Below are 26,240 nucleotides of genomic sequence, written 5' to 3' on the forward strand. Positions count from 1 at the left end.
TTTTAGATAGGAGCTCTTCATTGTACGAGCTGCTTATTACCAGCCAGGTATCCCAATTGCCAATGGCAGAGCGGTACTGCCAGGGGTCGTAACGTAATGATGTTTACGTATAGTACTAGTAGAGGAGACCTGCGAAATGCAAGGTGGGCTAAGTTGAGGCTCGTCCAGCCGCCGCCATGCGATGCAATGCGGATAGGTATCGTATCAGCAGGTGAATTATGGGAATTAAAACATAAGCCTAACACGTGCTTGGTCGGAGGGTTCCCCGCGCAGCCGTTGCGTGCGAATCACGCGATGACGAGACCATGACAGTTGCGATGACTTGCAGACAACTCAATTCAGCATCAAGTGACTGCACGTCGCGAAGAATTGGTGGGCGGGCAATCGCCGCCGCGGTCTGGCCCACAAAAGTCGGTATGTCGAAGAAGCAAAAAAGCTGGAATCCAACGCATACAAAGCTCTTATCATCATTATGTATCAGTAGGATGTTGAGAGGTGGGAAAGCCCCCATGTTGCACGAGTCGTGGTGAAAGCACGACTGCGGCGAATGCGGCGAATCCAGCCAACAAAAGCTCTTTGTTGTAGCTCGTGGCCGGGTACCCTGTGCATGTCGGGCACCATGATCGTGTTCCTGGGAGCATCTATCCCAGGTCCCACATTGCTGCTGTACGTGTGTGTGCCTATCGAAGTGCCTGAAATGGTAAGACATGCCAGCATGCCGTGCCTGTGCTGTGCTGTGCTGTGCTGTGCTGCTGTGCTGTTGCATACTACCATGATTACACCATCCATCCGGCTTTTAACCCCTTTGAGAGCTCGGTCAAGCAAGACTACCATGAAGCATGGATGGCGAACAGACGAGGATGCCACCTCGAACAATGTGGCATCCGACAGCAGCAGCTAGCCGGAACTCTAAACAACCGGGGCTGCCACTACGGAGCATGCGACTGACTGGATGATTGATTGATTGATTGTAGTGGCCGCTACCGGGGGGTTAGGGTCGACACGATCAACAGGAGCCAGGAGCCAGGAGCCAGGAGCCATGATGTGCGTCAACTACACGTACACTATTCTACTTGCTGGTAACTTGAACCAATGTGCTGCAGCATCGCAGGACACATGGCCATTGAACTATTGATGAAGATCGCAGACCAAGAGCCAGTAGACCATCCCAGACCATCCGGCCAGACCAGCTGACTGACCCGGCAAGTCGGCTTGATCTGATGCTCCTATACTGGAAGTCGGCCGGGTGGCATGGGCCTGTACGTAATCCGCATCGGACCAGGACACACGCTGTCAGCCTCCAATCCCATTCACCGATCTTTGCTATCTGCACCTCTCAACGTTCGGTAGGCCAAAACGAGTCTCGAAAACCCCATGGTCCATCCACCGTGGTTGGGGTCAGTCAGGCCATTGAGCAATCCCCCCCTCTCTGGCGCTCTTTTCTCGTCGCCTTGTCGTTCCGTTCCTTGGGCTGGACTTGGACTCGCTTGCTAAGTCGGCTGGCGCCTGGGGATTATTAGTCCTTGTGAGTAGCCACTACTGAGCAACCATTTCCCACAAAATCTTCGCCTGCCAGCGGGGCAACCTTGCACCTTGCACGAGGCAGTAGGCAGGACTTGCAACTCAGCCTACCACACCAGAATCCAGCGAAACAGCGGCCTGCTTTTTGCAGTAGATTCTTTGCATGGAGCGGAGGGACCTGGACCTGACCTGGACCCGGACCTTGAACGGCCAAGACCTGCGGCCTTCCTTTGTCTTACTTATTACTTAAGTAACACACACACCCAGATTTGCGCTTGCATCATGGTTTTACTGGGCTTCTCTTTGAAATATTGCATATGTATGTGATTGCGTGCCACATATCTTGACTCGACCTGGACCGAAGAAAGAAGGCAGACTGGGCTGGGCTGGACTGGACTCATCACTACATCATTCTACATCCTATACCTACCTAAGCACGACTATATCAGTTTCGTCCAAATCCTTCCGTATCGCTCGCCAAGAAAAGCCGGGCTGGGAGCACCAGATTACCATCGAATAAGAAGCGCGACAAAGCAAACTTGGTCCTAGTTGGTACCTAATCGGCCGGTCTTTTAGTCGCAGCAACATCCGATTGATAGGGTTCTGTTTCCCACGCCTTTAAACGGAGACAGGCGGTGATTGGACTGCCCAGGCAATATCATAGTGGTCCGCTTCGCTCAAGTTTCGAAAGAACAAGGCTTTTTGAGCAAGAAAGAGTAGTAAAGGACTGTCACAATCGCCTTCGACATCACCGCCGCTTTTGATCCTCTCACTGCCTTCGGCACCCCGTCGTTTTCTGCAGCGAAACATATTGGAGGAGGGGCCCGCATTGCAAGAGAGCGAAGAAGCAAGCAGCCAGTCGCAATCGCAGCGCAACAAGAATCGCAGCAGGATGCTTCGGGGACCATGTTGACTTCGTCTCCCATAGCACCACAACCCACGAGCGCATCCCCTCGTACTTTCCACTATGCCCCCAACCGCTCACCTCATCAGTCGCCAAGGGTTACGGCTGCGCTGCCGCGGCGGCATTCGAAACATAGCATCTTACACTCGCCATCGGGCTCCTTAATCAGCCCAAGCAAATCAACGTCGCAAACCCGGCCGAAACAATATGTTGGAGTGGACGCGGCGACACAATACTCACCCATGGAGCCCTTTGACCCCACGGTGATGCTCCAGGGCGTCAGGCCCCAGGCCTCTGATGACGTAACCATGCCTGCATCGAGCGCCGTACGAACATCCACAACGACGGCGGCAACGACAGCAATGATAAATCCCCAGACTGCGATCCCGGAAACGCCGCCCGAGCCGAATATTGAACCTATCAGAAGGGCCGAGGAGGTCAAACAGGCGAGTGCGGCGACAAGGAACCCGCTCTCGCCAGCCAAGAGGAGGAATTCGCAAGACCTCACTCAGCCCTCTACTGCCCCCGGCTCCACGAGCACATCATCAGTTGTCACGTCGAGTCGGAATTCACCCAAGCGGTCGAGGCCGTCCGAAGGTCCTCCCAAAGTGCTACCTCTGAGATACGAGTTTTGCGATGTGGAGGACATGGTTGTCCTGATCTCGAATATGCTTAGCGAGCTGATCGAAACCAACGACTCTATAGCTATAAAAAACAGCCATCTCACCAGGTTCCATTCTAGGTGAGTGGCTATAGACGACTTCCACCACTGGAGACCACTGCTAATTCCGCTTTGTAGGACTGCTCCTGGGATTTCGGTCTTGGATTATCTACACCGGCTTGCGAAACACGCCACCCTCTCACCACCTTTGCTCCTTTCGATGGTCTACTACATTGACCGCCTGTGCGCGTTATACCCGGATTTCACTATAAATACACTGACCGTGCATCGATTCCTAATTACCGCTGCCACCGTAGCCGGCAAGGGCTTATCGGACTCATTTTTGGAATAACACGTTTTATGCCAAGGTTGGGGGAGTGAAGGTAGCGGAGCTGAAGTTACTAGAGCTCGAGTTTCTGTATCGCGTGGACTGGAAGATTGTCCCCAACCCGGAAGTCCTGGTCGCGTACTATAAGGGCTTGATTGAGCGCTGTGGGGGTACGCTCTGGAAGGAGATGAAATCCCAGGGGCGGACGGATACGGCGAGGACGAGTCAGACGACGTCGATGAAGATAGCGACGACATCTCAGATCAAGATGGCAGCGGCGAGGATATCGTAGTGCCATCGGGGCCCTGAAGTGGTGAACCCACGCTTATGAGGAAATATGGTGGGAATGGAATGAGTTTCTGGAGTTACAAGGCGAAATACGGCATGGCACAAGTGAGTAGGGCCCTTGGTGAAGGAAAATGAGCAGCTACATACTCATGCCGCACGGCTGCCACATTCATGATGAAGAGAAACGGCTACTCTACGGTCATGATTTGGAATTCACTGTTACCTATTTTCCAGCCTGGCTACGTGGTAGCAAACGAAGTAAGGAAAAGAGACCTTCAGGCATAGTCTTGGGGATTTCATGAACAAGAGGCGGGGAAATAAGAAAACGACAATGCAATCACCTCAACCAACACGCCACTATGCGGATAACTTGAGAAATAACAGAGATATTCCTGAGTGACATTGGCTGTTTTGTGTTGTAGATACATGCATACGTGGAGGTAGAACAGATGAGGTTGCAGTCCAATTTGGGCCCTGCAGAAAGAAGCTCGAGCCTTGCATCTTGGATGTGTTCGTTCTCGGCCGAAGCACCGCTAAGGTTGGTTAGACAGACCTCCGTCCGCCCCAATTGCTCCGTAGCCGCGAACACACAATCCTTGGTACCCAGCATTCTCTTGGATCGTCGCATGTCCCTTGTGCGGAAGTAAAGACATAATCGGCTTGCCTGCGTCATCGCGAGGCTTCTCTTTCTCTTTCTCCGTTCCTGCATTTTCATTCACAGCTTACTAAGGGCGCAATTGCTTGGGCTCTGCGACCGAGACGAACCACCTTACGTATACCATCCACATCACACGAGTACGACTGAAGACGAAAATGAGGACGTCTACCATAACCCTCTTCTCCGGCCTCGCAACCCTCGCCGGTTTCGCTGCCGCCGCCGAGCGCACAGTCCCCATCTATATCCAGCCCGTCACCGTATCACCGGCGGCCCCGGTGCTGCTGGGCGAGGTCGTCTACGACGATGCCACGCTGCTTTCCGGAGGCGGCGCCGCCGACTCTGCTGCTGCTCCCAAGGTGACCTCGTTCGAGTACCCGTCCGATCTCCTATCGCCCGACGACGATGACGACGAAAGCGAACACAGCGGCAAGCAAAGAGTGGTGCCGCGGCACGTACGGGTCGGCGCTTGGGACCTCGTGGCCAAGACGTGGGCCTCGTCGACGAGCCTGGCGTCGACGGCCAACTTCAACAAGGGACTCGCGCCGCACTTTGTGGTGACGCTCGACGCGCCGTCGGCCGCCGGCAAAAGCGAGGTTGTCGGCGTCGTGCTGAAGGGCGTGCGCATTGACGCGGGGCAGACCCGCGACTTCGGGCCTCAGGTCGTCCTGCGCACTGCGGAGCCGGGCAGCCAGGTCGAGCTCAACAAGCCCATCGTGCTGTCGCCGGAGGGCCGCAAGGTCGCCGAAGAGCCGGAGAAGACATTGCTGCAGAAGTACGTACTATCATTGCCCCCTGCTCTACTACTACGATTACGAAGAGGATGCTTCCGACTGTTTTTGAAAATGACTGCTAACCAGACTCTTCACTTCCCCTTTTTACAGGTACTGGTGGGTAATCGGCATCGTACTTGTGCTTACCTTGACTGGTGGCGGTGATGGCAAATGAGCGACATAAGGGAAAAGGAGACCCAGTCAAGAGGAGACGGAGACTGCCTGTGAAGCCAGATATATTTAATAGCAAGCACTTATTCGCAGGCTTTAAGAGCGCGGTCTTGTCAGAGGAGTGGATGCACTTCACAGGAGTCGACGTACAGCTAATGGCCGCTGTGCTTGTGATATACCACGTTTGAACTCTGGCAAAGCACCTGGTTTGCGGGAGTCTTAGCCAGCAGCGTTGAAGAATACGAGCACAACGGCTTCCTGCAGTCACACGCAGTCAAACCAGTTGCTGCCCGTCTACCAGTCCTGCCCGTCCATTCAACTTACTTACGATCCTGCTAGCTGGCCTATCTCCACGTGAAGCCCCGCCCCGCCCCGCTTTGCCAGCGGTTACCCAGCAGCTGCCCGCCCGCCAACAATTGGATTAACAGCACTGCACTCAGTGCACTCAGTGCACTCAGCAGAGAGTGAAGAAGCTCCAGCACTCTAGGTGTTTATCGATGGCGCTAGTAAACACCTGCAGTGGCAGCTCCATTTGATTTGGCCCAGTCGAGTCGCTTGCTTCGCAGCCCGTACTTCGAACCTGCATATCTGCAACCGAACCGCATCTCTCCTCTAACCAATTCTTCCCTCTCCTCCAAAAACACAAAACCACCTTCACCGTCTTCTTTCCCACCTTTGCGACTTTTGCGATCACCACCTCGCCAAAGTCCCAGCTTCCTACTTCTACTCTAAACACCACACCGACACACTTCTCTCACACCCCACCACCATCCACCATGTCTGCCTCCAACGGCGCAACCGTCCCGGACGAGACCAACCAGGCTGCCCAGGCCACCTTCGAGAAGGGCAAGGGCAAAGCCGGCGAGGAGCCCGTTGACCAGTCCATGGACGAGGACAGCGATGACGACGAAGAGGTTAGTTGTTTCCCACTGTGCTCTGGCCCCATCGGCGTCGCATCACTTATACTAACTACCTTTGTTTCTACTGCAGGCTGGCGATGGTAAGCACACACGCGCGCGCGCGCGATCTATCGTACTTGGATGCCCCCAGAGCAGGTTCACTAACATCTTTACGCGTCGCAGATGCCGCCGAGGAGGACGATGACAACATGGAGGAGATTGACCCGAGCAACATTGTTGCAGGCGGTCGCCGCACCCGAGGCAAGGTCATCGACTGGGCCAAGGCTGCCGAGAACGTCCCCACCAACGAGGAGGACGAGGAGGACGACGAGGACTTCGAGGCCGAGGGTGAAAAGGAGGACGACAAGATGGACGAGGATTAAACATGTCTCCTCCTCTCATCGCGACTGTCGGTCTGAAATCGAAACCTGTGTTGCTTTCACAGCTTCTTGGTTCTACCGTCGTCTTTCTGAGTCCCCTCGAAGCCCCGTCTTTCACTCCTGTGGCCTGGTGTAGACTCATCTCGGATAGAAAAGATCGGTGGTTTTATGGATAGAGATGAGGCCCTTTGCAAAATTCCTCGGGCGTCTAGAACTCTGCATCAGAAGTGCATATGCTAGGATTCTGCTTTTTGGGCGTTGATGGCCCCCGCAAAATAGGCGGCGTGGCCATGGATTTCTCACAGATGGACATGGTCAATTGCATATGCATAGGTGGCAATAAACAAACATACCAAAAAGAGAGAAAACTATCCTCCTCGCAACGTGAACCCCCAACTGATCCAATGACTTCTTCATGGCAATACAGCAGGTGCCCCCTGCAAGAGCAATGGTTACGTCGTCCCAAATATGTAGTGCCAATCTGGTCTGATCAAAGCGAGTTTTTGGTTATTGCCAGCCAAGAATTTGATGTAAACAAACACATGCTATTTGTGGGCTACGTAAGTGTGACTATTCCAAATTTAATGGCATTGTCACTTGGGCAGATAGGAAAGGGGAGGCCAACCACTCAATCTCCATTCTCCAGTTGGGAGGGGGACGGGGAGGGAGGAGTTGAATGTCGTGCCATGGGGCGTGGCGTAGGGAAGATGTGGCGGAATATACCTCCATAACGGGGATAGGCCTGCGCCGCAGTACGATATCGCCGGTCTACAACCACATATAACTGTTTCCTTCCAGCGTCCTTGCTCCGTCTGCCAATAAAGGAGTCGTGAGTACCTGAGGACAACAGACCGTCGGGAAGATATGGCGGATATAAGACTGGGGCAAATCCCATTGTCCCAAGTACAGTATCCCATCGCCGCGTACGTACATACGTACGCACAGGTCGACCCTGATAAACACATCCCATGCCTGCTCTTGCTCATGAATGCAACTATTCGTGGAAACAGCATCAACGTCCCCGCCAGCCTCCACGTCCCTTGACGTGCTTTTGTCTCTCCTCCACCAATACATACCTTGCAACATACCTTGCAAGACTTAAACCGGACCAGATCCTGCAAATATTGCCTTTTTATCGTCACATCTGCCATCTACATACCACTTCCTTTTCCAGATGGCAGACTTGTATGTGGCCGGATCCAAACCCCGAGGATCTCGCACAGCCGGAGCCTCGGCCCATGGTCCAAGCTGATCTGCTGACATCGCCACCGACAGATGCACTCATTCCGTATGGTGCAAAGCTGTATCTGACTACGGTATGGCACTCTGAGGGCCGACCAAATGTGAAATACAAAACGCTGGTTTCCCCCTGGAAGATAATTTGGCCTGTGTTGTTTATAAGCTGTCCGCCTGCATCTCGGGATTGTTATTAGTAATTCCCACTACGCCCTACGGAAACAACGTCCAGGGCGCAAGCAGCAAGCAGCAAGGGCGTTCAACTCGGCATTGCGCCGCCTAAGTGGAGTGCTTGGTAATGCCGAGATGATGTAATTTTTATCGGAGGTAATCAATAATCCATGGATGGCAGATGGCGCCATCTACCGGTCGGGTGTTTTTACCCCACGATCAAGCAGGCATAGTGCCGCTATATAAGAAGGGAGGAGCTTCTTCTGCCTAGTTGTGTAGATAGTTCGGGTGTTCAGGCAGAAGAAGACAAACAAACGCTACATTGTCCATCACGACATACAAGAAACAAACTCCAGCAACTGACTCGTCACTCGATGCTCTCGTTGTCTGCGATTTCAAGAAGACCACTTTTCAGAGCTATACACACAGGCACCGCGGCACTTTTTTCGCCGTCCTCCCGACAGACAGCCAACATGACGACTGGCATCTTCAAGCACATAGACATGGCAGCGATGCCACCCAACGTCAAGCCATGGACCAAGGTGGATGCCGACGCCGCCTCCTTCAAGCTGCTAGAACACAAGCGCTCCGTCCACAACCTGCGGGGCCGCGAAAGCGAGTTCACCACGGACAACTCGGGCTTCGCCATCTACAACGAGCCAGCCAAGGAGAAAAAGTTCACCGACGACGCGGCGATTCGCAACTGCAATGGTTACTACGGCGAGGTGGAGGCCTTACTGCGCAAGCACATCCCGGGCATCAAGAAGGTCGCCATTTTCGACCACACGATCCGCCGGCGGGCTCCCGACGCGCCCCGCGCCCCCGTGCAGCAGGTGCACGTCGACCAGACCCCGGCGCGGCCGAAGTGCGGGTGCGCCGCCACCTGCCCGCCGGCGAGGCCGAGGAGCTGCTGAAGGGCCGGTACCAGATCATCAACGTGTGGCGGCCGATCGAGAACCCGGCCAGCGACTTCCCGCTCGCCGTGATCGACTGGCGGACGACACAGCCGGGCGACTTTGAGCCGGTGGACTTACTATACCCCAAAGCGCGCCGGCGTTGCGACGACGCAGGATGACGACGACCGCGGCAAGGAGGTGCGGCCGGACGAGTCCAAGTGGTACTCGACCGAGGGCTACGAGGTCAAGGGCGAGACTATGTCGGTGTCGGCGAACCCGGCACATAAGTTCTACTACCAGAAGGACATGACGCCCGACGAGGTCCTGCTCCTCAAGTGCTACGACTCCTTTGGCGAGGGGCAACCCCTGGGGAAGAAGGGGCTGGCGGTACGGACGCCGCATACGGCTTTCATCGATCCGGCGACGCCGGAGGATGCACCGGGCCGACAGAGCATTGAAGTGCGTTGCTTGGTATTCTACGAGTAAAAGGAATTTACGAGTAAAGAGGGCGAGTTTCCAACGTACCAGGGAAAGCATTTACTGGAGTATTGTCATTTAGATGTCATAGTTGACGGGGATTGGGAGGCAAAAGTAAATACTGGGCGAACAGAGCTTTGGAGAGGCACGAGTACGAACCACAATGGCACACGTGCGGTTTTGCAACCACCAAGGCCACGAATCCAATCAGCAATGAGTGAAACGTAATACATGCAATGATCTGTCCAACAGTTCTACTCTGCCCGGCACTCGACCTTTTCATCTACACTGCTTGAACAACAAGAAGCAAAGAAACTGGGCTACCAACCTCAAAGCGTTCTTGATGACGACCAGGTACGTACCCATCTAGCGCTTTCAAGCCACAATCGCCCAAGCCACTGGCCGGGATCACGATACCTGGCAATTAATTATTACGCAACTCCCCGTCCATCGAACGAACCTGGACGCAATCCTTGGAACCTCCCCAGAGCAACCCGTGGTGTGCAAGCAAATAGACAGCACACATGGCGTCCAGGTGAGTATAAGATGTGTATTATTTCCCATGTCGCACGTCGACTCCGATGCGCTGCTCGGAGCAAACCCAGCCTAAACGCCCCCAATCCAAACCTGCCTCCGTAATCTCGAGCCGGCCGCGCCGGCCGCTGTTATGGGGAAAAGGGGGCAGGCAGGCATTCAGAACCACCGTGGGCACCTCGTATTCCGGCACACTCTATCGGTCACGCAAGCGCGCGCCCCCCTCTACCGGGGGAGCAGACGAGCCTACCGATCACTTGCCCTCTTATTTTCGAATCCATCCTATGTAGTCGCCTGAAAAGGAGTTTTCATTTACCCATTGTCGTGTGGTTGTACTGACGTTGGAGACGCCACCAATCATCAGCAGATTTCCGAACTCATCGCTGCACCAGCGCGACTCGCGCAGCGCGCTCTTCGAGGGCTACAATGGCGGCGGTCGCAGCAGCAGCGACGCCACGACGACGAGGCGCCAGTTCCAAACTCCGAGCCCCAGCCCCGGCTCCGTAGGCGGCGGCTACGGCTACGGCGGCGGCTACCCAGGCAGCAATGGGAACGGGGGCACCTGGGCGTGGACAACAGCAGCAGCCGGGGTGGCTTCAGACCAGCGACGCCGAATTCGAGGTACGTTCTGTCCGAGCTCTTTCTCCTGCGATTGCTACAAATGCCTACGGAAGGAGGTCGCCCTTTCCTCAACATCATCTTGTATAGGATTTATAAACACTACTGCCCTCTCTTGCAAATAAAACCAGAATAGGATGCCCGATTCCCAACTAACAAGACCACTTTTCACTCAACAGAGGCCAATACGACGACGCAACGATAGAATCACTCGAATCGCAGAACGACTCGCAGGTGTCCGGCATCCTGGACAAGGTCGGCATCCTCAAGAGCATGTCGGTCGCTATGGGCGACGAGATCCGCGACTCGACGGCCATGATGGAAAAGATGAACGACACGTTCGACAACACGCGGCTGCGCGTGCGCGGCACCATGAACCGCATGATGATCATGGCCGACCGTACGGGCGTCGGCTGGCGGGTCTGGCTCGGCTTCTTCGCCGCCATCATCGTCATATTCCTCTACGTCTGGCTGTTCTGAAGAGTGAAAGAGCGATACGATACCCATTGCGATACGATACATACATGCATACCCGCGAAACCGTCATTGGTCCAAAACCTACCTGACAACCTGTCCTGTCCCCTATACTTTCATGTGTTTGTGTCGATTGCATGCGTATTTGACACAGCCAAGAGAAGGAACCTGGCGTTCTTTTTGGTTGCTGTTTTTATGACGTCTTATTACATCGCGAGTTCAGGCGTTGGGGGCATGGCTTATTCACTGTTTACAGAGCGAGCCTGATTGTGAACATGACGGGATAAGGGGAATACGAAAGGGAAGGGTATATATATATATATATATGTATACACGTTGAAACATTAGCTACACTGCGAAGAAAACGAAACTTCTTGTCAAGGGTTTGCAATTGCAGTATGCATAGTTTATTAATTATACTGGTTCTTCATTTCTAATCATCTTTCATCAACACGCGACCGGCTCCCAGACAAGTATTAAATGCGTCAAAGGGTATCATAGTGTTTCCTCTTGGTGAGGGGGCCAAGGAAACCGGATTCGGCCTCGTTGGGAGTTTGAGTGAGGTTTCTCAGTGGCCCATGTGCCGCGCCAGTTGAGGGGAGCTCTCCAGCAACATGCTGCTTCCGTCCATTGACAACAGGTCGCTGATGGCAATGCTGTTGCGTGTTGCGTCTGAGCGAGCCAAGCTGCCCCTGAACCTGGGTCTCTGGGAGCCCGCGACGCAGCGAAACTCACCTCGGCGGGACCCTCGTTGTCACTGCTGCTTACCGACGCGTCGGTGTCTGTGTGCTCATAGCCCATACCACTCTCGGCGTCAGGGATGTCGTCATCCAGGTCAGCCTCCATGTCCATCTCGGCAGTGTCACCATCCAGGTCCTCTTCCTCAATCATGTGCGCCTGGTCTTCGTCGTCAACCTCATCTTCCCCGCCGTAGAAACTGTTGCCCTGGCTGTTGTTGGCAGCATTTCCGTGGAAGGGATTAGCGGCTTGTTGCATTCTCTGGGCCATCAACACCTGCTGCGCCCGGGCGGCCCGCTGGTCGGGATCTTCCTCAGTGTCATCGTCATCGTCATCTTCCTCATCTTCATCGTCTTCGTCGTCATCGTCTTCATCCTCATCATCAACGCTCAATCCAAAGTCGGCGTCCTCGGCTTCGGGGATGTCTTCATCCAGGTCATGGGCGCCATCAAGCTGGACGTCGTCCATGCCATCCTGGCCCTGGTCCTCTGGGACGCCATCGCTGGGGCCGGCCTCGGCAGCTTCCGCTTCCGCTAGCTCCTGTGCTAGTTGCTCACGCCGCAATGCTTCCTGGTGTTCTTCTTGCTCGCGCCTCTCTTCACGCATTTGGTGCAGGGTCTTAGCAATGCCAGGTGGCTTCAGCCATGTGCTACCGAAATTGGAGATGTTGTGGAGGCGGCGATCGAGTAGCTGTTCATCGGCTCGCAATCGTGCTAGGGGAGATCGTTCTATAACTTGGACATTGCGGCGTTGAGTCGGGTTGTGAGGATTGGATTGCGAGTTCTCCTGGTGGGAAGAATCATATGCTGCGGCGTTGGGATTCCGCGAAGAGTTGTACCATAGAGAATGCGACTTTATTCGTTGTCAGTGGGAAGCAAGGGCCGCGATCACGGATAGACCTACATCGCCCGGGGCCAGATCTGGAAGCAGAGACAGCATTATTGGCAGTTTCGCGCCACTTTTGTTGTGGTTGATGATGTTGATGATGTTCTTGCTGCGACGGATGTTAAACGCGCCCCTCCAAAGAAAGTTGACCGCCTGCCTGATCCAATCCAAAAGTGATAGTCCAAGCTTTCCAATCCCAGTTAAGGAGGGAGGGATGAGTGTGGGGCGGTCAGGTCCTGACGATGGTGGGGTAAAGAAAATGCAACCTCCAAGTACCGAGCACGTACATAACCTACAGGAAACCGCCACGATTCGACTTGCTCAGGCTCTGTGTCATTGTCAGTCGCACGAGAGAATCCATCGCCAAGCACATGGCAATGGATAGAAGTAGCATCTAGTGGCCACTACCCGTGCCCTGTCTGCCTTAGCCTGCACGTCAATTCGGCAGTAGAGGGGATACGCCATCAAGAAGACAACGAGGTTGCTGGGCTTACTATATGCATGGTGATTGGTCCATTTCGGATGGGGAATACAGAGTATATTCGCTCCTGCCTGCGCTCGAAGCTTGTTAATAAATAAGACGTAAATAGAAGTCTATTAATAAGTAAGACGTAAAGCTATATAGGCGGTGGCCGTAGTGAATGGATCGGTGAGTAGTGATGTGTCGTTGAAGCCCTGTACGGTCCCGTTCGCTGGCCGCCTGCCACAGACGGAATCCAATTTCCTTCTCGTTTCCATTACCTTATAGAAAGGGCCAGTATGCAGATTCCAGATTCACTAGTCTCAGCCATGCGGTGGTATACATCAAGCGCATCTACACACAAGCGGCAAGCGGTGTGTGTGCAGCCAGAAGTGCGGCGCACGGAAACCAGAAGGATAGGCACAGCAAAATTCAATATTCAGACTTGTCGCCAAGCTGGAACAAGAGACATTAGGCTGAAATGCGGGCTACGCCGTGCGTCACTTTGTGTGTTGCTTCTACATACGTGTGCGTCCTGTAGTTTGCTCCAGCCCCATCACTGGCACTCTCTCTTTCTATGCCTTTCCAAAAGCAGCCAGTGTCCTGCTGCTGGCGGGACGAGCTGCGGCCACGGTCGAGCTTCTTCGCTTGCAGGGTAGGGCCCTTGATGGCTAATGCGGCATGTGTGTTGACTGACTACCAACGGATATGGAGAAACTGATCCCAAAGCCTTGGTAAAGGCCATATAAGCTGCGAAAGCGCTGTGGTCAGCGAGAGGGTCTCGGGGTGCAAGTTTGGCAACGGGAAATATCGGAAGACCAACAGGAATTCGGCGCTTTGCACGGAGGTAGGGTATCTCGTTGGCGTTGGAATGAGCTGACCTCCATAACGGTACCCACTGCCTCTCTGGTCCACAGTTGCATCTGGAGGCAGGCGATGCTTGCCAAGTACGGAAAGAAGGAAAGATTGCGGAAACTTGGCCCCCGACATGGGAGCCGACATGGGAGTCTGGTCAGATCGGAATCCGATTTCGGTGCGGCTTCTGGATGCGCCGACTGTACCGCACACAACACCCGACTTCGTCACCAACCTGGCCAGCCCCCTCCTCGAGTGGTCATTCCGTTAGTGCGGACTGCAAGGGCTTGTAACAACCTGCAAGATCTCGGCCGCCATGATAGAACGTTCCGTTGACTCCCGCCAATTGAGTCGCCCCATTCGCCCCAGCAGTTCATCAAGCTCACGATAACCTCCTGCCACCCTCTGGAAAATGCACACGCGCAGTAGCTTAACTAACGTCCAATTCTCGCGGAGGGCGCCCGATGTGCCTCCCCATAGTGACGTGCGGTTGCAACATAGCACAGCACGAGAAGGTCGGGGCGGCGGACCCTAATGCATCAAGATCTAAACTATCGTTTAGAGGCAGAGCTCAAACATGGATGGCGTATGATAAGCCTTTTCTGGTCATCGGCCTCGCGCTGATTGGCTGCTTCATATCAGTCTATGTGATAATTCTTTTACGGACGTCTTGTCGTTTCCTCCAGCTACATAGCAACGACGCCAAGGTCGGGTATGGCCCATAGAAGCCCATGGGGAACAGAGCAGCATGCATCTCCTTATTAATGATTGTCATTAACAAGAGTCACCGCAGCCCACTTCCAACGCCATCCGTCGTGGTGAATGGGACAGTGAAATCCAGCACCGCGCTGCTCGCCTCGCCCAATTGGGCATGGGCGCCCAAGAAGAGCAACCCCGACTGGGGATGCTCACCCCTCACTGGCTGCTCGTAATTTCAAAACTCATCGATTCCTGGAGTAGTATGCAGTAAGTCCGGGGACTTCGCATATTCGCGTCCATGGCATCGGCCTACCTAGGTGCCTGCCTACCTAGCACCCGGTGGGGGTTAGTAGACAATCGGATGCTCTTGCATCTTACAGAAACCCCAATGTGGTGATGTACGATGACACCCCTGCCTTGTTGCTGCGTCGCCGATACCTACGTTCCGTACACGGACTGGCGATATCGGCGAATGCGCAATAGGAACGCCAGGCTTCTCAGACACCCCACACGAAACCTCGCTTCTCTTTCGGACATTGCTTTTCACTCGGTACTATCCTGACAGAATGTCATTGGTAGAAAGAAAGAAAAAGACATAGGCTTTGTGCAGGACCCCTGTCACATGCGTGTGGGAGCCAGTGTGGGGTATATACATACCAACACACGTATAGTATGACCGTTTTTGGTAATAACGTTACGAAGCGCTTCGCTCTAAACTGCAAAACACCTTCTGCTTCGATAGGCAATAGTAACTACAAATGCAACTCTGGCTGGATACTCAGATCCATCAGCCGGATCCAAAGCATTCTTTGGTCTTCTCTATAGTTTCTCGATGGCTTATATCAATGGGCTTGCAACATAAGCGCCATGCGAGACCGGGCCATTCGGACACTGTAGCTTACTATCACCTTTCCCCCCTCCCCATCACCCGAGGAGAATCTGCAGATCTAAAGCCAAGCCTCTGCGGTTTACAACAAGCAAATGCAAATAGGGCTTATTCCAGGGGACTCGTCGCCAATAAGGGCCGGTATTATGTCTCAGCCTTATTTATTGGCTGCACTGGGCTCTGGGTAAGAGTCGGCTGAGCTGGGACTCTCTGGACTCTGTCGTGGATGATTCGTACCTCATGCCGTTCTTGAGACAAAGCCGAGAGGCCCGGCACTCGCTAAGCTCTTTGCGATCGCCGTCTACTTGACATTGATTGGGCAGATGATCTTCAAAGATGCACACCAAGCATGATTTCTTCTTCTGGCTCCCCAAGGAGATGCTGCCACGCAAGCTAGAGCAGATATGACAGTACATGCGTCCTCTGCTCGCTACTTGAGCCATATGGTGTAAACTCAAAGTTATTGGTGCTATGTATCAACAACGAAAGACACACTCTGCTGGAAACGACGGTAAGCAGTAAGGGTGATGTAAACCTTCTATACATATAGTTGTTGCTGCTGCATGTGTGAAGTAAAGCATTATGGAGTGCCGAGTGTGACATTACATGGACGTGGAAATTCGACCAATTCTTTTGACTTTGGTGTCGTGCAATCAGTCGGGGCCGCACTCATAGTGACTGAACGAGTCTCGACAGACCTTCCCAAGAGACGATATGAAAGAGCAGGCTATCGTGCCCAAACATACTATGGAGTGCACACCCGGCTTTCGTGGTGGATTTCTGCCATTGCAGCAACCATGAGTCGTCTGTTGCTGGTGTGTTAGGAAGACCCAAAGCCCACTAGAACTAGAGGTAGAGGCTAGCTAGCGGTAGCCAATGAGACTGAAGCGTTTGTCAATCCCCTCTAGCCCCCAAGTGTTCATCAGGGAGAAGGGAGGGCAAAAAGGGCTCCGTCAACGTCACCGAAAATGTTAGGCCCGTTTCTTGACGGCCCCAAGCCGCTGCTACTGCTTGCTGCTTGCCAGGCCTGCTTTAGTGGTGGGACCCCCCGTTGTTGAAGGTGGGCATTTCTTTGGCTTGGGTTCTGGCTTGGACAGAGGATTGGGTTCCGTCTCTCGGCCAGGACCCCAGCAGGGCCCAGCAGAGCAGAAGAGCAGAGGGGCCCTGGTCGCCTAGTCGCCTAGTCGCAGGCCGCAGGTCGCAGCGTCTCAATCTTCCCCTCCCCCACTCTGGTGGGCAGAATGGCCGGGTTCTGCCACATGCAATTGATTGTCTGGCCTAGATGTTTTTACGACTATGTATGTATGTATGTACATGGGAATATTTTTTCTGCCTGCCTGCTCCTCTCCTACAGTCGGACGAGACCATATTGAGTAGTGCTTGCTTCTACCCGGCTTGGCCCCCTCTCCTCTCTCTCCCTCGCCTCGATCATCCGTCCCTTTCCATCCATAAAAGCGAGGCTGCTACCCTCCTTCCTTCTCACCCACTCTTTTACCCTTCCTCTCTTCTCTTGCCAGACCACTCTACCAACTTGCTCACCAGATCCTTTACTTCGTGTCAAGACCTATCTTCGTAGAGTCCTTCCCGAAGTACTACCTCGCGACCGACATCTGTGTCATCTTACTGTAAGTTATTCCTGACTTGTTTGTTTGATATATTTTGCGCCTCCCGGATAGCGACCCGAGCCTCGCAAGAACTGGACAGAGAGGACAGCCCCAACGCAGTAATATAAATATTTTTATATGCGGTGCGCGACCACCACTCAAGCTTCTACGATCCGACAACCCAATTGTGTGTAAAGAAAAAAAAGCGCACGACTTTGAATGCGACCTACGGGAACGACGCCCATGCGGATGCCCGAAATGACTTCGTCAACCTTGCGATCCTACAACTTTCAGGCTCTTCAACTTGCCACTCAAGTCACTTCGCGACAAGACAGTATCAAGGCGAAAAAGCTATATGGATGGGGCTATCACCATGCACGCACCACGACCCTTTGGTGATTCGGAGAATGCATGTTCGCTTCGGCGCATGTATGACAACAAGGTGCATCCAGACTTGAATCGTCCCCCAAGATTTGGCGACCATGATGGGTTGGGGTTTTGTCCTATCACAACTCCAATCGTTAGCCGCATGGTCATATTATGACAGCAAGCTTCCAATTGGTTGGCGTCATATCTTCCCCACGCTCCTTGCTGCAACCCTCCCCTGCTACCTGCTGCCCTGTGATTCGATCAGATAATATGTCAGATGTGGACGCAAATGCTTAGCCATTCACCAATACTCAACGTTAGTTGGCCCCGAAAAGCTGCGCACGTTGCATACATCATATACACGGCAGTATTATCTGAGATCACACCCAGAAAAGAAAAGGCAGTCGGCTCTGGCTCTCGTGGTTGCAGCCTCGGTCGCCTTGAAGAGGGGCAACCCTCCTTGACTCTTGGAGCAAGAGTCATGTAGATCGGGCGGGCGGCGACGAAAGCCAGCATCCAAGGAACACCATCAGGCAATCCTTATCTATGGATTTTCCGGCCAAACAGGACCACAAAATTACCATTGAGAGAGGTTTAATTCGTAATGCCTACGGAACCTTCTCATAGAGTCATTTGGACTGCGGTCTTGCATTCGCAACCCCACGTTCGGATGGAGCCACCCGATCTCAATCCTGGCACACCCCGCATCTTCTTCGTTATAGCTTCATACAATGAATGAACTATACGGAACACTCTAGGACCCGGAGAAACCCTTGGCGACGACGTATTTAAAACGACTTGAACCCTTCATCTGTTACTGTTTTCTTCCCGTTACTGAATCTTGAGGCCTCTCATTTTACTGACAGTGTTATTCTTCGATTTCTACAGATTTGAGGTTGAGCGGCGTTAGCTGCTTTTATCACCGCCCTACCTTTTTTCGTCTCTGTGATACCTATCCCCTCGGCCAATCTGGTTTCTTCTGCCTAGCTGCCTAGCATGGGCCTACCTTCCGACTTCGACGACAGACAAACACACATTGACTCCGAGGCCGATGCCTATCATCCATATGAATATCAAACGGAGAACAATGGCTCCTGGGCTGGAGCCCTTCCTGTGAAGCAGTATGTTCCCGCACCATTCTAGGTTGCCAGAATGTAACATAAGGCTGACTGTATTCTCAGGGGTTTGTACGACCCTGATCTGGAGAAGGATGCTTGTGGTGTTGGTTTTGCCTGGTTAGTCACCCTCCCCCAGAATGCTGAACGCCGTCTGACTCCTATATAGCCACATCAAGGGCCAGGCAAGCCACAAGATTGTCAGCGATGGTGAGTAAATTGGTCAATAGGCCGAGACTACTTGATGAATTCTACTAACCTTGGAGAATGCAGCTCGAAACTTGCTGTGCAATATGACCCACCGTGGAGCGGTTGGTTCAGATGCTCGCGATGGTGATGGTGCTGGTGTCATGACATCGATCCCCCACAGGTTCTTCATCAAGAACTTCCAAAATGAGCAAGGCATTAGGTTGCCTCCCCTGGGCCAATATGCTGTGGGAAACTTGTTCTTCAAGCCAGATGAGGAGACGCTGCAGGAGTCAAAGAGGCAGTTGGAAGACATTGCCGAATCCCTAGGCTTGAAAGTTCTTGGCTGGAGAGAACCCCCGTAGACTCTACACTGCTTGGTCCTGCTGCGCGTTCTCGTGAACCCATCATCTTGCAGCCCTTTGTGGTGCTCACCTCCGCTTACGACGCTGAAAATGCTTCTGAAAAAACAGAGGCGGAGAAGTTTGACGAAAGGTTGTTTGAGAGACAGCTTTATGTCCTGCGAAAGCGTGCCACACACACCATCGGTCTTCACAACTGGTTCTACCTTTGCTCTCTGTCTAACAAGAATATTGTTTACAAGGGACAATTGGCGCCGGTTCAGGTCTATCAATACTACCATGATCTGGTCAATGCCGACTACCAGGCACACTTCGCTCTAGTCCATTCCCGTTTTTCCACAAACACTTTCCCGTCGTGGGATCGTGCTCAGCCTCTGCGATGGGCAGCACACAACGGTAAGCATAGCCTAGTTCTGACCAACGAAGGACATTGTCGCTTACGAATCAACCAGGTGAAATCAACACTTTACGCGGAAATAAGAATTGGATGCGCGCCCGGGAGGGTGTTATGCAATCCGACATCTTTGGCGATGAGCTTGAGCACCTGTACCCCATTGTCGAGGATGGTGGCTCTGACTCTGCTGCGTTCGATAACGTTTTGGAACTTTTGACCATAAACGGTGTTCTGTCGCTGCCAGAAGCTGTCATGCTGATGGTCCCCGAAGCCTGGCAAGGGAACACTGCCATGGACCCCAAGAAGGCCGCATTTTACGAATGGGCTGCTTGTCAAATGGAGCCATGGGATGGCCCGGCACTGTTTACTTTTGCCGATGGCCGTTACTGTGGTGCTAACCTCGATCGAAACGGTCTACGACCATGCCGATACTATATCATGGACGACGATCGTATCATCTGCGCTTCCGAAGTTGGTACCATACCCGTTGAGCCTGAGTCCGTTATTCAAAAGGGCCGTCTACAGCCCGGTCGTATGCTTTTAGTCGATACCAAAGCTGGTCGGTTGATCGACGACTCAGAGCTCAAGGCTGCAGTCTCCAGCCGCCACGACTTCCGCTCTTGGCTCGACAACGAGCTTATTTCTTTGCCCAAGGTTCTTAGCAAGGTATCCGAGTCTGTGGACTTGTCCCCGAAGCCTGACGCCTCCAAGCTTCAGGAAGATCCTCTTTTGCTAGCGTTCGGTTACACCCACGAACAAGTCAGTCTTCTTCTTGCCCCCATGGCCTCGGACGAGAAGGAAGCTCTAGGATCCATGGGTAACGATGCCCCTCTTGCTTGCTTGTCGAACGCTCCTCGCCTTCTCAGCGAGTACTTCCGCCAGCTATTCGCCCAGGTTACCAACCCTCCCATCGATCCTATCAGAGAATCTATCGTCATGTCACTTGACTGCTACGTCGGCCCTCAAGGCAACCTGCTGGAAATGGATTCTTCGCAGTGCGGTCGTCTTCATCTGCCCAGCCCCATCCTCTCTATCCCAGAGTTCAACTCGCTCATGAACATGCCCAAGTTGTACCCGGAGTGGACTGTCAAGACCATCGATCTTACTTTCCCCAAGTCCGAGGGGGTTGCGGGATATCTGAAGCATCTTGACCATATTTGCAACGAGGCAACGGCTGCCATCGAGGGCAGGGACAAGATAATTGTGCTGTCCGACCGGAAGACCTCCGCTGATCGGGTCGCCGTTTCCAGTCTCCTCGCCTCCGGCATGGTTCACCATCATCTGGTCAGTAACAAGTGGCGTTCCATGGCCGCTATCGTCCTCGAGACGGCCGAGGCTCGTGAGGTTCACCACATGTGTGTACTCCTTGGCTACGGTGCTGATGCCGTCAACCCATATCTTTCCATGGAGTGCATCCTCAAGCTTAACAGAGAGGGTTTGATTCGCAAGAAGCTCTCTGACGACGCCTTGATTGCCAACTACAAGCACTCCTGCGACGGCGGTATCCTCAAGGTCATGAGCAAGATGGGTATCTCAACCCTTGCCAGTTACAAAGGTGCCCAGATTTTCGAAGCCCTTGGTATTGATGATGACGTTGTTGAGCGCTGCTTCAGAGGCACCGCATCACGCATCAAGGGTATTACATTCGAGCTGATTGCCGAGGATGCGTTCCGATTCCACGAGAGAGGTTTCCCATCCCGATATACCGTCGGGCCTACTGGCCTCCCAGAGTCTGGGGAGTATCACTGGCGTGATGGTGGTGAAGCACATATCAACGATCCCACTTCTATTGCCAACATTCAGGATGCTGTGCGTACCAAAAATGACAAGTCCTACGAAGCATATTCTCGTTCCGAGTACGAGCAGATCAAGGCCTGCACACTTCGTGGAATGCTTGACTTCAAGTTTGACGAATGCACTCCAATCCCTATCGACCAAGTCGAGCCATGGACCGAAATCGTCCGACGTTTTTGCACCGGTGCTATGTCTTATGGTTCAATCTCAATGGAGTCTCATTCCACCCTTGCAGTTGCCATGAACAGACTGGGAGGTAAATCTAACACGGGTGAAGGTGGCGAGGACCCCGAGCGATCCCAGGTTATGGCTAATGGCGATACCATGAGATCTGCCATCAAGCAAGTTGCTTCTGGGCGGTTCGGTGTCACCTCTGCCTACCTGGCCGACTCCGATGAGCTCCAGATCAAGATGGCCCAAGGTGCTAAGCCTGGCGAAGGTGGTGAACTACCAGGCCACAAGGTCTCGAAGTCCATCGCTCGCACCCGTCATTCGACTCCTGGCGTCGGTCTCATTTCGCCCCCGCCGCACCACGACATCTATTCCATCGAGGATTTGAAGCAACTCATCTATGATCTTAAGTGCTCCAGTCCCCGCTCTCGTGTCTCTGTGAAGCTTGTCTCGGAGACAGGTGTCGGTATCGTCGCCTCTGGTGTTGCGAAGGCCAAGGCCGATCACATTTTAATTTCTGGTCATGATGGTGGTACTGGAGCGTCCAGATGGACGGGTATCAAGTACGCAGGACTTCCGTGGGAGCTGGGTCTCGCAGAGACTCACCAGACCCTGGTCTTGAACGATCTCCGTGGCCGTGTGGTTGTGCAGACCGATGGTCAGCTCCGCACTGGTCGTGATGTTGCTATCGCCTGTTTGCTTGGTGCCGAGGAGTGGGGTTTCGCCACGACTCCGTTGATTGCGATGGGTTGCATCATGATGCGCAAGTGTCATTTGAACACCTGTAAGTGACAAGTCCCAATAGGATTTGTATCCTTCAAATGAGTTTTGCTAACGCTGAAAATCAAGGTCCCGTGGGCATTGCTACACAAGACCCCGAATTGCGGAAGAAGTTCACCGGTACCCTGAGCATGTCATCAACTTCTTCTACTATGTAGCCAACGAGCTCCGAGCCATCATGGCCCAGCTTGGATTCCGCACCATCAACGAAATGGTTGGCCACGTTGAGGTCCTCAAGACCCGTGATGAGTTGCGCACAAACAAGACTTCCAACATCGACCTTTCACTTATCCTGACTCCTGCTCACAAGCTGAGACCCGGTGTCGCCACCTTCAATGTCCGGAAGCAGGATCATCGACTTTACGTCCGCTTGGATAACAAGTTAATCTCAGAGGCCGAGTTGACTCTAGACAAGGGCCTTCCCTCGAGAATTGAGTGCGACATTGTGAACACTGACCGCGCAATGGGTACATCGCTCTCTTATCAAATCTCTAAGCGATATGGTGAGGCTGGTCTGCCTTTGGATACTGTCCATGTCAACATCAAGGGATCCGCAGGCCAGTCTTTCGGTGCTTTCCTTGCTCCTGGTGTTACCTTGGAGTTGGAGGGAGATGCCAATGACTACGTTGGCAAGGGTCTTTCTGGTGGTCGACTTATTGTCTATCCTCCTCGATCGGCTGTTTTCAAGGCTGAGGAGAACGTTCTGATTGGAAACGTTTGTTTGTACGGTGCTACTCTGGGCACTTGCTTCTTCCGAGGTATTGCTGCGGAGCGATTCGCAGTCCGAAACTCGGGTGCCACGGCTGTTGTCGAAGGTGTCGGCGACCACGGCTGTGAATACATGACTGGCGGCCGTATTGTTATCTTGGGCAGCACTGGCCGCAACTTCGCTGCCGGCATGTCTGGTGGTATTGCCTATGTGCTCGACATCCACGGTGACTTCCATTCGAAGCTCAACATGGAGATGGTTGAGGCGTCTGAAGTGTCCGAACCTAGCGAGATCGCTTACTTGCGAGGACTTATTGAAGATCATCACCACTATACTGGATCCGAGCTTGCAGCTCGTATCCTGGTCGATTTCAACCGCGCTCTGCCCCGCTTCGTCAAGGTCCTGCCTGTTGACTACAAGCGCGTTCTCGAGGAGGAGGCTGCCAAGGCCGCCGAAGCCAAGCGTGCCGAGTACAACCTACCCATCGTTTCCGGTGTCCCGGCTAAGAAGGAAGACAAGTCCAACAAGCTTCAGGATATGGAGGAGGCTGTTGGCGACAATGCCGCCGAGAAGAAGCGAGCTCTGGTTCTCGACAAGACCAAGGGTTTCATGAAATACCAGCGTCGATCCGAGAAGTACCGCAGTGCCAAGTCCCGAACCAAGGACTGGCAGGAACTGTCGACTCGTCTCAACGAGGATGAGCTGAAATACCAGTCGGCACGATGCATGGACTGCGGTGTACCGTTCTGCCAATCTGAGACTGGATGTCCCATCTCCAACATCATTCCCAAATGGAACGAATTGGTCTTCCAGTTAGTACTTTCACATGCTACCAGCTTTTATCATTTGACTAACATTCCCGCAGGAACCAATGGCAAGACGCCCTGAACCGTCTTATCATGACCAACAACTTCCCAGAGTTCACCGGTCGTGTCTGCCCTGCGCCTTGCGAAGGTGCATGCGTGCTTGGCATTAACGAAGATCCCGTGGGTATTAAGTCGATTGAGTGCGCCATCATCGACCGAGGCTTTGAGATGGGTTGGATGGTACCTACGCCGCCTAAGGTGCGAACTGGAAAGAACATCGCCGTAGTCGGATCTGGACCTGCTGGACTTGCTTGCGCCGATCAACTGAACAAGGCCGGGCATAGCGTCACTGTGTATGAGCGCGCCGACCGAGCCGGTGGTTTACTCATGTACGGTATCCCCAACATGAAGCTCGACAAGCGCATCGTCAAGCGACGAACTGACTTCATGGCTGCCGAGGGTATCGTGTTCAAGACGGGAGTCACAATTGGCGAGGATGTTACTCTGCTGGACCTCAAGGCCCATAATGACGCTGTCGTCATTGCTACCGGTGCCACTGTCGCCCGAGACTTGCCCATCAAGGGTCGTAACCTTGAGGGTATTCACTTTGCCATGGAGTTCTTGCACAAGAACACCAAGTCCCTCCTCGACTCTGAGCTCCAAGACGGATCTTTCCTGTCTGCTAGGGATAAGAACGTGGTGGTGATTGGTGGTGGTGATACCGGCAACGACTGTATTGGTACCTCGGTCCGCCACGGTGCCAAGTCGGTCATCAACTTTGAGCTTCTGCCCCAGCCTCCGCCGCAGCGTGGCCGCGACAACCCGTGGCCCCAGTGGCCCCGTATCTACCGGGTTGACTACGGCCACAGCGAGGTGGAGCAGCACATGGGCAAGGACCCGCGTGAGTTCTGTATCATGTCTGAGGAATTCGTTGACGACGGCAGTGGCCGCGTCAAGGGCATCAACACGATCCGCGTGGAGTGGACCAAGTCTGCTTCCGGTGGCTGGGACATGAAAAAGCTGGAGGACAGCAAGCAGTTCTTCCCCGCCGACTTGGTTCTCCTCTCGATGGGTTTCCTCGGACCCGAGGCTCGCGTCTTGGGCGACGACATTGAGAAAGACGGCCGAAAGAACGTCAAGACCCCGGCGGGCTCGTACGCCACCAACATCGAGGGTGTGTTTGCCGCAGGTGATTGTCGTCGTGGACAGTCGCTGATTGTTTGGTAAGTTGGCACTTATTTCTCCGTGTTTCAAACTATACGATTCGTTGACTAACAGTTTGACTGCAGGGGCATCAACGAGGGTCGACAAGCAGCTCGTGAGATTGATATCTACCTGGAGAAGTGCACCAGCCTTCCCGTCACGGGTGGTATCGTCAAGCGTACTGCTCAGGAAACCTTCCAGGCCGTCCATGGCGACAAGCATACGCATACGGTGCAAGCTGAAGCATAAAACGCCAGAGGCATGAAGGAAGGTTAGGTGGATGCTTGTTTATATTAACAAAATAGATTTCGGGTGTTTGGAGCAAGGTCGGGCGATGCGAGAGACCAATGTCTTCAACAGAACTGATTTACGATACCATGAGAAAGGGAGGGGCAAAAATGGCATTGGACAACGCAGATGATGGTTAATTCGGCTGCATTTTCTTTACGTTCGTTATCAGTTCACGATACAGATCCAGTCATGACCGCTGTATATACTCATGGCTAGGATCTTCAAGTTATTCGCAGTCTGTGACATTCAATGATAGCTCGTACATGAGGGTTTTATGGATCAATACCTCGCTTCACCTACACACATACATGTGTATGTCGACTGGTACAAGTGTGATACGTGACGGCAAGCGGAGAGGTTTCCGTCCCTTCTTCCCTGTTACTTTTCTCTGTATGCGGCATGGGTATTGCGCAGTTTTCCCGCGGCACGAGCACGTGTTGCATGTGCAGGCTCATGATTGGGCAATTGGAGAAGCAGCACAGCAGCAGCAGCGATGGGGGCAGATGGGGGCCAGCAATGGGGCCAGCAATGGGGACCAGTAGCGGCAGTAGTGGGGGAACCAATGGGTCGCGGTAGGCAACTGGAGACGCAGTGACGAAACCCAAGCAGCCGTTAGGCCATTGCACGTTGCTTTGACGATCGAGGCCTCGGGGTGCCCACAAGCTCGGCCAGGCGAGTGGTGCTCAATGTTTACATGGGATGGATGCATAGTGGAAAGAAAGCTTCACATCGATTTTTTTCTTCTTTCTTTTTCACTCTTTTCTCTCCCCTCCTGGCTCAGAAACACCACGCGACCGAACTTGATTATATATATATATATATATATATGTCGATTTGGTAACAGCAGAAACAAAACACGTCGTCGGCTGTCACCTTAAGTGGATAATTAACTCGGCCGTGCCGCAGATCCCCGGGCGTGGGCTTTTGCAAAATTGTCTTACCCTTTA

The 26,240-nt window shown here is 53.3% G+C and overlaps 7 protein-coding genes across 7 annotated transcripts; 6 read left to right on the forward strand and 1 right to left on the reverse strand.

Moving 5' to 3' along the window:
- Window positions 1-2,667: 2,667 nt before the first annotated feature.
- Window positions 2,668-3,723, forward strand: PG998_009711 (uncharacterized protein; the record flags this gene model as incomplete). Its single annotated transcript, XM_066876527.1, has 4 exons — window positions 2,668-3,167; window positions 3,225-3,399; window positions 3,455-3,584; window positions 3,614-3,723. 4 exons carry the CDS (start codon window positions 2,668-2,670, stop codon window positions 3,721-3,723), a joined length of 915 nt encoding a protein of 304 aa, XP_066728683.1.
- A 792-nt stretch (window positions 3,724-4,515) lies between these two features.
- PG998_009712 (uncharacterized protein) lies at window positions 4,516-5,305 on the forward strand (the record flags this gene model as incomplete). Its single annotated transcript, XM_066876528.1, has 2 exons — window positions 4,516-5,132; window positions 5,242-5,305. The coding sequence occupies 2 exons, from the start codon at window positions 4,516-4,518 to the stop codon at window positions 5,303-5,305; spliced, it is 681 nt and encodes a 226-aa protein (XP_066728684.1).
- Window positions 5,306-6,077: 772 nt separating this feature from the next.
- On the forward strand, window positions 6,078-6,583 carry PG998_009713 (uncharacterized protein; the record flags this gene model as incomplete). The annotated part of the gene is made up of 3 exons (XM_066876529.1): window positions 6,078-6,215; window positions 6,292-6,301; window positions 6,384-6,583. 3 exons carry the CDS (start codon window positions 6,078-6,080, stop codon window positions 6,581-6,583), a joined length of 348 nt encoding a protein of 115 aa, XP_066728685.1.
- Window positions 6,584-8,460: 1,877 nt separating this feature from the next.
- Window positions 8,461-9,369, forward strand: PG998_009714 (uncharacterized protein; the record flags this gene model as incomplete). The annotated part of the gene is made up of 3 exons (XM_066876530.1): window positions 8,461-8,820; window positions 8,886-9,011; window positions 9,034-9,369. 3 exons carry the CDS (start codon window positions 8,461-8,463, stop codon window positions 9,367-9,369), a joined length of 822 nt encoding a protein of 273 aa, XP_066728686.1.
- A 515-nt stretch (window positions 9,370-9,884) lies between these two features.
- On the forward strand, window positions 9,885-10,992 carry PG998_009715 (uncharacterized protein; the record flags this gene model as incomplete). Its single annotated transcript, XM_066876531.1, has 3 exons — window positions 9,885-9,895; window positions 10,262-10,515; window positions 10,694-10,992. The coding sequence occupies 3 exons, from the start codon at window positions 9,885-9,887 to the stop codon at window positions 10,990-10,992; spliced, it is 564 nt and encodes a 187-aa protein (XP_066728687.1).
- A 562-nt stretch (window positions 10,993-11,554) lies between these two features.
- On the reverse strand, window positions 11,555-12,663 carry PG998_009716 (uncharacterized protein; the record flags this gene model as incomplete). Its single annotated transcript, XM_066876532.1, has 3 exons — window positions 11,555-11,692; window positions 11,722-12,576; window positions 12,628-12,663. The coding sequence occupies 3 exons, from the start codon at window positions 12,661-12,663 to the stop codon at window positions 11,555-11,557; spliced, it is 1,029 nt and encodes a 342-aa protein (XP_066728688.1).
- Window positions 12,664-18,478: 5,815 nt separating this feature from the next.
- On the forward strand, window positions 18,479-25,251 carry PG998_009717 (glutamate synthase; the record flags this gene model as incomplete). The annotated part of the gene is made up of 10 exons (XM_066876533.1): window positions 18,479-18,603; window positions 18,664-18,717; window positions 18,767-18,807; window positions 18,871-19,121; window positions 19,202-19,541; window positions 19,598-22,288; window positions 22,354-22,404; window positions 22,443-23,805; window positions 23,859-25,022; window positions 25,089-25,251. The coding sequence occupies 10 exons, from the start codon at window positions 18,479-18,481 to the stop codon at window positions 25,249-25,251; spliced, it is 6,243 nt and encodes a 2,080-aa protein (XP_066728689.1).
- Window positions 25,252-26,240: the final 989 nt, after the last annotated feature.

This window comes from Apiospora kogelbergensis (genome assembly GCF_038363985.1).
Source record: "Apiospora kogelbergensis strain CBS 113332 chromosome Unknown utg000006l_segment0_segment0, whole genome shotgun sequence".
NCBI lineage: Eukaryota > Fungi > Ascomycota > Sordariomycetes > Amphisphaeriales > Apiosporaceae > Apiospora > Apiospora kogelbergensis.